This window comes from Danio rerio, chromosome 7, assembly GCF_049306965.1.
Source record: "Danio rerio strain Tuebingen ecotype United States chromosome 7, GRCz12tu, whole genome shotgun sequence".
Classification (NCBI taxonomy): Eukaryota; Metazoa; Chordata; class Actinopteri; order Cypriniformes; family Danionidae; genus Danio; species Danio rerio.
The window spans coordinates 5072501-5084612 of record NC_133182.1 but is presented as its reverse complement, the minus strand read 5'-3'; the positions used below and the strand labels follow the sequence as shown (position 1 = coordinate 5084612).

The window sequence follows — 12112 nt, the reverse complement described above, 5'->3', positions numbered from 1 at the left end:
GCTATTGAAAGAGTCGTTCAGGGGATTCATTCTTAAAGGAATCGCTCTCTCCGTCAGTATGAAAAGTGAAAGCAGGAGAAGAGCTGTGTTTCAGGACATGATTAGACCAAATTTAACAGGGAGGGTGGATAGTACATCTCCATACACACAAACACAAGCTTTTTGTCAGGAACGCCTGTGCGATCACTCATCCATCAATATAGAAAAGTGAGGTAAATATATAAGTTTCGTAATTAAAAAAAAAAATTTGCATACTGACCTCCGGGAAAACTCCTGATCATAGATATATTTGTATATCTCTGGCTCTGGATGGCCAGTCCTCCACTGCAGCTTGGTCCCGTATTAATTTCAAAGGAGCGCTACCTTGTACTAAAATGGCGGCTTTATTGACGCATTCCTTCTAATAGACAACAACAGGGTAGGAGACATCTAATGTATATATCTATGACCAGTAGGCATGGCTAATCGTCGCCATTTTGTTTGCGCATCATCGGAGGGATACCAAACAAGGGCAAAGAGGTGGAGCTACAAACGCCTGCTAGCAAAAAAAGTGAAACCGCTCGTGCTTAAGGCCCCGTTTACACTAGTGCATTTTAGTTTTTAAATGGCATTTTAGATCACAAATGATCTGCGTTCACTCTAGCGTTTCAACTAGCGTTTCTGAACAAATCTCCGTCCACACTACGCCACCAAAAACGTATATCTCGTGACCATTCGTGCACTCTGGGCATGCGCGTTCTAGTTTAAACAGAAAGCATGCGTCTTGCTCGGCATTTGGTTATTGTTAGTCAACAAACGCCGGTTGAACAATGAACGCGATGGCAAAGAAAGCAAGAGAGGTATTTTGTGGACAGACGACGAGGACGAGTTGTTACTAAACGTAATGAATGAATAACTGCACAATGGCGTCTAAAACAGACAATAGTGCAAACAACGCTCCCATTTCTGTGCCCATGTTGTTGTTTACAGTGAAGGCTGGTCTGCTGTCTTCCGGTAGCAAAGCCATGTGTTATAGTCATGTGATAGCCGCTTGACGAATAAGGGAAGGATACACAATGACACAAAAGCCCCAATCAGGTAGCGAATCTCAGCAGCCCCGCCTCCGTTTTCAGATGTCTCCGTTTTCCCCATCCACAGAGACGGAGCAGCAGTGCTTCAGAATGAAAACGGCCTCTCCAGCGTTTCCAAAACGCTCCGTTTTCGGCACTCAAACTCCAGAATACTGTGGACAGATGACGTAACCGTAGCAAAACTTATGTGTTTTCAAACTAAAACGCATTACTGTAAACGGGGCCTTAGACGGCCTTGTAAACAACTACGGTGCACAGGGTAGATTCTGCTCTTCTTCTGGTACTAAAAAATGCAAAATCGTATTGTATTGCAATTTTTATTTTTTTTGTATCGGCATATCATGAATGACTAATTTGTTACAGTAGGTAAGACTGCAATGGCACTCAGAACTTCATATTTTGTCACTTCATATTTTTTTAATGGAGTTCTCAGCTTTCCATTGTTGCAGATCTGAAATGTTGTTTTTTTGATTGCAAAAGGCCTCAGTTGACAGTCCATTATCACAGTGCTTCAGTATTAATATTCTTCTATTATTATTCCCTCCAGAACTGTCTTGAGCATCAGTCTGCGCTCCCAGAAAGTATGTCATGCCTCCAAATGCCACCGCATTCATTGCATTTAAGGGTGCTTTCACACCTGTGAATCGATTCAGTTGTTCTGAAACAGAGATTACAATTGTTACATTATTGCTCTTTGCTCTTGGAGCGGTTCGCTTTCACACGGCAAAGTTTCTAATCGTACCAAAAGAGCTAAAACAAGTCACGTGTGAGTAAACTCTCCTCACATTAGTCAGGGATTATTTTGCAGCGTCCCGCTAAAGGCTGATTTATACTTCTGCGTCAAACACCAGCGTATGCTACGGCGCTGACGCATAGCCCTTCGCCGTGGCCGTCGCCGTCACTGACGTGCACCTCTTAAAAATTGTAACTACACGTGGCAACAACGCGTAGCGCAAGCTCTGTGATTGGTCGGCTTGGTAGCGCTGACGAGTCGGGGCTGGACCGAGAGCCGCGCGAATGGCGCGAGCGATTGTTTACAAGTGTGGAGTCCCGTTAAGGAGCTCCAGATGGAAAGTTTTGTTTTGTATTTACCTCATAGTTAAAGTTGTTGCACGTCCGCCGGTTCCTGCCTCAAAATGAGCGAGTTTGAGCCACTTGTACATCCAGGAAGTGTTCAGGAAAAGCAAAACAGCAGCGAAGAAACTCGCCACAGAGGAACATTAACATCTCACTGCCAACTAGCGTTTCGGAAGTGTTAATGCAGACCAACAGAGACACCGCGCAGAAGTATAAATGCACAGCCACGCGCGTTGCCTGCGCCGTGGGTTACGACGGTCACTTGACGCAGAAGCATAAATCAGGCTTAAGCTATCAGAAGAGGTGGTGGTTTGGTGGTGATTGACAGGGTGCGCGCGCGACATGTCTGAGGAGAGATGCGTGGGGAGGGGTGAGAAGGGTGCGCGATGATGCCTATTTAAGGACCCGGAGGGAGACGCGAGATTACCGGGAGATCATCACTCGTTTGCGGGCATCCGGAGACTCGCGAAACTTCCCGCCCTACTCATAATTCTCTCTTCATATAACCGAATGCCTATTACATATCCATAAAACACTGTGATATAACCGTGCTCGGATCGGATCGCTTTCTCACTGCAATCGAACCGCTCTAGGGTTCGTTTCAATCGAGCCGAGACCACCTCATTCAAGCGATTACTTTGGCGCGGTTTGCCCAGTTCACATATGCCAAACGAACTCCGCTAATTGGGCAAACGAGATACGTTCCGAAACAAAAGTGTAGGTGTGAAAGCACCCTGAATCTTCATTTTCGTCTTCTGAGGTGCAACCCATTTATTGAAGAAGAAAAACACCAAAGGGGCAAATCCCAATGCATCAAACTCCACTTCTCTGACTGAGATCTGCTCCAGTTCATCAGTCACTGATGACTTTATTCTCTTGTTTCTCATTAGATGGAAATGCTGCTTTATTTGCAAATTATTTATGCAATACTCCAGTTTCACTCGCATCTAATGCACATCCTTGTATGGAAACACAGCTAATGATGTCTCCAGTGTTGACCTGTGTTGTTTGTGTCTCCTGCAGGTCCGCGCTCTCCAGTCCGTCAGGCTCCAAGATAGATTCTCTCAGGAGTAAGGTGGAACTGCTGAAGTTGCCGCTGACTCTGTCCTCTAAATCCCTCTCAGAGCGTAAGACTCAGCTGGGCGGAGTCACAGAGCGCTCCAGGGGCGGAGCTGGGGGCCACAAACCCCGCCCACTGGCCCCCGACATGGATAACGAGTCGCAGTACTCGGGCTATTCATACAAGTCTTCACACTCACGCAGCTCTCGCAAACACAGGTACGCATTTAATCCTAATAGATTTGCTCAACATCTAAAAATCATCCCTCTTTTAACTCTTGTGTGCTGTTGAGTTGTTTTCATCCACTTCTGGGGTGACTTCGAGGCTTAATTTGGCCACAGCGTTCTCTGTGTTTTAACAAATGGGATGATTTTTGCTAACAAATCTTATTTTGGCACATATTTTGGGAATGGGATTCTTCATAAACTTAACAATACACTGAGCAAATTGAAGTTCCTTCTGTTATGTTGGTGGCTGTTTCTGCCCTATTGACTTTCCTTTTAATCGCATTTTGATTACAAAGGCTGCATCCGAAACCGCATACTTCCATACTATATAGTACGCCAAAATCAGTATGCGAGCCGAGTAGTATGTCCGAATACATAGAATTCGAAATTCAGTATGCGAAAAGTACCCGGATGACTTACTACTTCCGGCGAAATTCTGTCAATATGCTATCATGCTATCATGTCAATATGAAACAAACTCTCTGAGGGAATATTTCCAGTACCTTATTGAATCTCTGCCACGAAGGATTAAGGCAGTTCTGTAGGCAAAAGGGGGTCCAACCCGGTACTAGTAAGGTGTACCTAATAAAGTGGCCGTTGAGTGTAAAATCATGCATTATTGATTGTTGTTGGTTTTTCCTGTTAAAAAAAAGGGACTATTTATAATTTTTTTTTTTTTTTTACAGTTGATCGTCAGTTACAGTGCAAAAAAAAAAAAAGCTGAAGTTTTGGTTTTTATACGGAGTATAGTGTGTGTGTGTGTATGTGTGTGAGAGTAAGAGAGACCTTTGCATATCTACCTTGATATGTCTGTGAAAATCAAAATAAGCCCCTCAGCTCTCAGAACATAGTAAACATAGTATGTGTATTTCTGCACACACACCATAATCTGCTGTTTTACTCCACTGAACACCATATAAAAGCCAGAAATGTTTCTGCACAGGCTGATCTAAAGAGTTAATGCAGCTAACTGATGATCAGCAGTAAAATGACCCCTTTAACCTCCTCCCAACAGGGAAAACCAACAACTTTCAAGAATGCATGATTATAAGCTGTCATGGCTTTGCAATCAAAACGTGATCATAATACGTAGAAGTTAATTTGAACCGTACATAAGGGTTAATGACTGCAGAAGGCTCTTTTATGAAATCAACTTACTCAGAGGCATTTAGCAAAGTGTTATCTGAAAAAACTAGCAGAATCTTTATCGTATGTTAATTTATTTATTTGTTTGGAGGCTTTAATTATATCTCTGTTTTCAATTAATTGTTTTTGCCATGAAAATAGCTGTTGTTGCTACCATGGCATTAAAAAAACGATGATGTTATATATGATATGATATGGGATGCACCAAATTAAATGCTCGGCGTGAAAATTAAGGATGCACTTTATGCATCAAAAAGTACTCGTTTTATTATTATTATTATTAGTAGTAGTAGTAGTATTAGTATTATTAGTATTAGTATAATTATTAGTTATTTATTGTTATTATTATTATTTATTATTGGTATTTATTATTATTATTATTATTTTTATTATTTATTATTGTTATTACTATTATTATTATTTATTATTGTTGTTTATTATTATTATTAATATTAATATAAATAATAATATTATTCTTTTATTTTTATTTGTATCAGAATCATTTTTAAATAATATCAAAACTATTATTTCATGCAAAAAAAGAGTTGAGTTTTTTTTATTATTATTATTAGTAGTAGTATTAATAGTATTATTATTAGTATTATTATTTATTATTATTATTATTATTATTATTGTTATTTATTATTATTATTATTTATTATTATTATTATTATTTATTGTTATTTATTATTATTATTATTATATTTATTTTTGTTTATTATTATCATCATTATTATTATTGTTGTTATTTATTATTATTTATTATTATTATTATCATCATCATTATCTATTTTTGTTATTTATTATTATTATTAATATTAATATAAATAATAATATTATTTTATTTATTTGTATCAGAATCATTTTTTAATATTATCAAATAACTATTATTTCATGCAAAAAAAAGAGTTGAGTTTTAAACTCAGAAGTTCTTTTAAATACAAATTAAGTTGTAAATAAGTAGCAATGAAAAACAGAAAGTACTGCTTTAAATCCACCACCTGATTTAACTATCAGCGCTTATTAAAACTGGAGCGCAGTAAAACAAACGAGTTAAACTGGGTCTGCTGTAGATGTACACCGCAAGCACATTTTCAGCCCGTGTGATCATCAGTTCAGGAGTGAAAGCATTCACAGGTGTGTGTTTAATGGCTTGTGATGTGCTGTGATTTATTGTGTTCTCTACTTTCAGACAGAAATGCAGTAATGCTATTCTATAGGGGTGAGAGAAACACATCAATACATCACAAATCTTTGCCAACAATTCTGGGTCGATTCTCAGAAGTTCAGAGCATACTAGTTGTCCCACACGCACCCCTTTTTTCTTGAAATGATATTATGTTGTATTATTATTATTTTATATTAAGATTTACTAATGCTTCTCTTAGGCAAAAATTATTTTATTAATTATTAAATCTACTGAAAGAGATTATATAGGTGTTATATTGTAGTGTTCTTGTCAATATTGTTCCAACTGTTTTTTTTATAGTTTATTATTATTATTATTATTATTATTATTATTATTATTATTATAATAATTATTATTATTATGATTGTTGTTATTATTATTATTATTATTATTATTGTTATAATGATTATTATTATTATGATTATGATTGTTATTGTTATTATTATTATTATTATTGTTAGAATGATTATTATTTTTATTATTATTATTATTATTATTATTATTATAAAAAATGTATACTATTATTAAAAAAAATTCTCAGACATAGCAAAACATGTCTGCCGATTCTGTTTGGCCCTACTTATATTTCTTATATAGATATCTATATTATCTTTATTCATAACTTTCTTTATGAGTGTAATATTTTTCATTGTGTTCACGTCATTGATTTGATCAGATGTCTTTATAACATGATTATTGTCTTGTGATCAGTGTAATGAATAAGAGCATTCATCTGTTTCTCACACACCGCAGGCTTCTCAGTGTTACACTCTGAAATGCTGGCATGTTGACCCAGTGTTGGGGTCAAACTCAACTGTTGTGTTAGTGTAATTTTTTTATGTAAAGGTGCTGTGTGTACATTTTTAAATCTTCTAAAGCATAAAAATACACTAATACGCAGATATTTCAGAAACGTCCAAAGTGAACATTATTTGATATGAACTGTTATTCTGCTTTGAACACGTGCGTCCCTGTCAGAATGTCTGTCTTTGCTTTGGACTCTATAACCAGCCCACTGCCAGTTCACCCAACTTGATTTCATCACCCCGGGTTGCCTTAAAGGGCCATGAAACCCCCTCGTTTCAGCAGGGTGTTTTCACACCTCTACTTTGGAAAAAGTCAGAAAAGTGGGCGTGTCCAGCTCTGTTTAGGGGGGAGGGTCGGAGGAACTAAAGTGGGAGGGTGTGGGAGTGTCTATTTGGGCACGCGCGAGTTTCAGAATCAAAATACACACACACGGTAGAAAGTGATGGTGTTTAACCTAAGTTACGTGGACATCTGTAGTCAAATTATTTGCCAGATTATTAAATGGTGGACTTTAACTGCAGTTTGGCTCTTTCATTCAGGGAATTCATTCATGCCCCTCGCGACAAACGAGATATTTGATTCGAGGAACTGCTCTAAGCGTGTATTTTTCATGCAATGTTTGATACCGCACGGCGAATGAGAGAAAAAAACCCTCCGCATTTCCCGGAAACTTAGATGCACACGGCAGGTAGTGTCAGAAAGCCACGTGTGTTATTCCGGTCACAAAATGCGGTAAAAATCCTACACGAGGTTAAAGTTTGGTTGTGGTGCTAACATGTTTACACTCGGTGCAATAGTTAACTTAGTTCGATACAAACAAACTGAATAAACAAAGAGCACTGGTCGCTCTCTTACCAAATCTAGAGCCGCGACTTTATGAAGAGAAGACTACAAGCGAATCCGGATCTCAGCATTTGCAGATGAGAACAGCTCTCAGGTAAACAATAATCCTCCTTAGACACGTAAGTTATTGTTGTCGAGCGTCGCGTACACTGTTAATCCACACGTGACTCCAGCTGAGCTCTCACAGAGAGAAAATGAAAACAAAACTTAACTGCAGCAAACTTTAAAAGCAACACTTCACGCTTGTTTTGCCAACACAACGTGGCGTCTCTGTCGTCTAAACACTGTGACAGTAATGAATATTAATGAAGTTGCACAATAGAGCGCGCTGATTGGTTTGAACCAAGCTTTACTCATGCATTAATGCATCACACTGTAAGACATAATAAAAAGGCACACCCTGGCACAGACGCCCAGTCTGCACGCTGGAATACACGCTATTATGTCATGACCGTGACGCAGCTTCAAAAATTCGTTTCAAACCGGAAGTACGAATTTGCTTGAAATAACGCAAAACAACCAATTTACACTTTTTAGTGAAATATAGGTGTCCTAATAGTGTTTTTAGCAGTGTGGGACACATATACGACTGTAAAGCTGATTTATACTTCTGCGTCAAGCACAGATGTGTGCTCTGACCCAGCCTACGCATGGTTACATGCCACTCGCCGTAGTTGTTGTTGATGCTGACGCACCCCTCTCAAAAAATGTAACCGCTTGTCGCTGCAACGTGTATCGCAAAGCTTTATGATTGGTCAGCTTTGTACTGAGTGTTGGAGCTCTAATGAAAACTTTAGTTATGTGTTCACCTTATGATTAAAGTTGTTGCACGTCAGCCGGTTCCTGCCTCTAAATGAGAGAGTTTTAGCTATTTGTAAGGTAGCATTCAAAAAAAAAACACCAGTGAAGAAACTTGACACAGAGGAACATAAACGCCCACTGCCAGCTAGTGTTTCAGACGTGTTATTGCAGAGCAACACAAACAGCAAGCAGAAGCATAAATGCATGACTACGCGCAAGGCGGGCTTCGTCACTTGACGGAGACCTCGATCAGCCTTTAGTGGAAATAAACTGTGCATTTAATTTCCATCAATATTTAATTTTGTGGCTGTGGCTGAAAATGCGACTGTAGCAGTCTACAAAATAAGACACAGATTTACAGTTATAAAAATCCACTTGAGTTTTTTTTTTTTTTTTGCAACAAATTTAAGTTGTTTAAAATTAAAAATCAAAACTACAAACGTAAACATCAGCTGAGCATTTCACAGTGTAAGGCTTCTACACACCGGGACGTTTTTAGTTTGCGTTTATCGGCAGCGTTTTACGAGATGTTTTTCAGTGTTTAAACCCAAGCGCTTTTCACTGGCGTCAAGCAGAAGAGTATGCAAAATCACTCTTTTGACGTTAGATGGCGCTACGCAACTTTAAGCTTCTGACATCCACTTATAACACCGAAGAAGAGGAGGAGCGGAAGTTCACACATTTGTTTATAAAGTTACTGGTGATTTGAACAAGCATGGATGGTTCAAGCAGCAGCTCCAGCTCTAGCGATGAAGAAATGATTAGTGTTCACAGAGCAATAAGCGGCTAAGTGTTTATATCGCCTCTGGGCATCTTCTTCAATGTGCGCTCGCATTGGCAGATTTGCGCGTGAGCGCCTCCAAGTGCTGTTTACGGTAACTTCAGCAGCTCCGTGCACGTGAACAAAAGTGCCGATCTGATTGGTGGAGAAGGTTTTGACGCCGCACGTCAAAACAAAACAAAAAAACGAGCATGAGGCGTTTTTTTTTTTAAATGATGCTTTTGCGCCTGGCGTTTTGCACGTTGGTGTGCACGATCACATTGATGCCCTTTATTTAGTTACGAGGTGTTAAACGTCGACGGAAAACACGGGCAAAAAACGTCTCCGTGTGCACGGGCCTTAAAGCTCAATCTTCTTCAGGTAAAATTGCGATTTATGTTTGTGTCAATCTGGCAACCTGCTTGTGCATAGTCATCATTATAGGAGAGGTCTCGTGGGGAAAAAACCCTCTCCAAAATTTTGATTATGAACTGCAATACCGTGTTCAACCACTAGGCTACATACCGCACCTTTAATTGAATTGTTGGGTTTGTCCATATTTGACCCAACAATGGGTTTTAATAAGCAACATTAATATAGCGTAGAACAGGGGTTCTCAACTGGTTTGGCCATGGGACAAACATTTTTACATGGTCTTAAAGCCGCGACCGAAATTTTTAGGAACTTTAATATTATTTTAGGAATTATACTTAATTTATTTATTTGTTAACATAAACAAGAAGTGACAGATACATCATAAGAAAATCACCAAGACTTGCAATTAAACACTGTTTTATTGCTGACATTTAACTAAATGTATCAAATTATAGAAATATTACAAAGTAAAAACAACAAATACTGTTAATAATAAACTGTTTTGTTTTCTGGTTTCTAAATGTTGTCTTAATTTAGAAGGTTTCATGCTCTCTTAGGAGAGCACCTCACCACATATGACACTGAGGCTTTAAGACTTTTTTTGTCATCAATGTATACATCCATACTTTACATATTCGTGGTCGTACTTGCACTTTGACATATTAGTTGCAATAATTAAATGAAATTTCACATGTCAAACGGTAGGGTTGTCGTGCACGCATTTCAAAATAAAAGTCCGGCATAAGTAAAATAGGTAAAAAATGTAACTTTTGGGTTTTATTTTTATCACACACTCTCACACACCCACTGAAAATGTTCCCGCGATCCACTTTTGGTTCGCGACCCACCAGTTGAGAAACACTGGTGTAGAGTATTTTATAATAATGCAAATGTATTAAGTTTAGTGTCCATTTTATTCAACATACATTTAGTAAGACATTTTTTTTTCATATTAAGTAACACAATCGTTACTTTCCCTGGTAAATAGTTACTATTCTAACAGAGTAATTCAGTTACTCACTCAGTTATTATTTGTGAGAAGTAAACTAGCTGATCACTTTTAAAGTAACATGCCCTACACTGTTGAGAACCCAGCATGTTTTAGAGCTGAGATGCCCAAACTAGGGTCCACGGGCCAAAGTTGGCCCATTCTAACTTTTGATTTGCCCCACCATCCCATTTGAGAGGAGAGAGAGTGATTGGGAGGTGGTTGGACTCAGAGTGAATATATTTGACAAAGTTAGCCTTTTTGAAGTTAATGTAAGCTTTTGTTTGTTTGTTTTGTAAATGAATCTGATTTTTAAAAATGTAAATACTGTCACACAACTGGTAGAGGACAATGGGAAATATGCTGAAGCATGCTAATAGGACTTTTAATTTGCCAGTAACCTGGGTTAAGCGCTTCCGGCGAATTGAATGCCAATGCAAAAACTGGTGCGTTTAAGGTCTGTTTTCTTTAAAAATCAGCGATCTCCACTAGCTGAGTGATATCCGATATAAAGTTGGTTCCATATTGTACAAGAAGCACTGCATTAAATTACATTTCCCCTGCCATGTGTTTATAATATGAGCATTTATTTTACCCCAGTATATTCAGTGGGAGCGTCTGCGCTAGCCTGCCGATTCTGTCGGGCACGTGCGAGTAAACGGCTTTTTGTTTCGTTTTACGCTTGAGCAACTAAATAAATGCCAAAGTTTGTTTAACTGAATGTATTTTAATGATATTACAACATCGATGCTGTATAAGTACCGTATAAAATGGAAAAAAGTTCACAATAACAGCTCACCGGAAGTTTATCAGTATGGGAAACACACTAGCTCGCCATATACTCTATACACAAGACATCAGCGAGCCAATCAAGTCAAAGGCAGGTGGCAGCTTGGTGTATTCACTCCATGGTGTCATTAATGGCGTTGTTTTTGTTTTTACTGTAATAAATGCATTACACTTTTATTCAGATACACTGCACCAGTTATAAATTTAGGAAATTACTCACAATTCGGTATGGTTGTTTGGTTTTTGGCCCTTCATAAGAAAAAGTTTGGGCACCCCTGTGTTAGAGTGTATCTGCTGTGTTTTTCTTTGGCTGCTGAAGCTCAGTTTGTGCTGTCGTGTGTGTGTGTGTGTGCGTGGGTGCATGTGTGTTGTGGTTGTTATAGGGACAGGAGAGACAGACATCGCTCTAAAAGCAGAGACAGCAGCAGCAGAGGAGACAAATCTGTGACCATCCAGGCTCCTGGAGAACCACTGCTGGACGCCGAGTCCACACGCGGAGATGATCGGGTCAGTACACCAGAACCACACACCATATAGTACTTACATTTACTAGAGAAGATGAATGAAACAGACCCACAGCTGCAGACAAAACACTAGTTTGAGGAGTGCTCCTGGGTTAGTCAATGTTTTGTTAAAATTAGGGATAAACATGCGATATTGTTGATGCTTATTGTGATGATATTTCTCACAATACAACATTTCACTAGAATAAATGCTGTTTTTATTATCTGTGTTTTTAAATAATTAATATAATGATAATAAAATAAACGGGTGAAATATATTCTTCAGATCTAAATAATTCTAATTCAGACTAAAAAAAACTGTGTCGAGGTGCAAACGTTCAGTCTTACGCTCCATTTACACGTGGCTTCAGCGTCAACGCTTGACTGAAGGCGTGTCTGAAGTTGGGGCTGAAGCGATCGTCATAGCAGCGTCAGCCAATGAAATTCAGTCAGCAATAGGCCACTGTCTAGCTGGTG

At 38.6% G+C, this 12112-nt stretch overlaps 1 protein-coding gene across 5 annotated transcripts in view; it reads left to right on the top strand.

The window, feature by feature from the left end:
• The window catches only part of vangl2 (VANGL planar cell polarity protein 2), a 53116-nt gene that overhangs the window by 21021 nt on the left and 19983 nt on the right, over positions 1–12112 (top strand). For 3 of the 5 annotated variants that reach the window (XR_012382280.1, XM_073906099.1, NM_153674.2), the window contains exons 2-3: positions 3171–3425; positions 11516–11639. Coding sequence is in view for 4 of the 5 variants with exons in the window: in XM_073906099.1 (XP_073762200.1) it covers positions 3355–3425; positions 11516–11639 (195 nt within the window). In the remaining variant the exon portion in view is untranslated. The remainder of the gene's footprint in view (positions 1–3170; positions 3426–11515; positions 11640–12112) is intronic. The other 2 variants (XM_073906100.1, XM_073906101.1) reach the window with 1 other exon arrangement.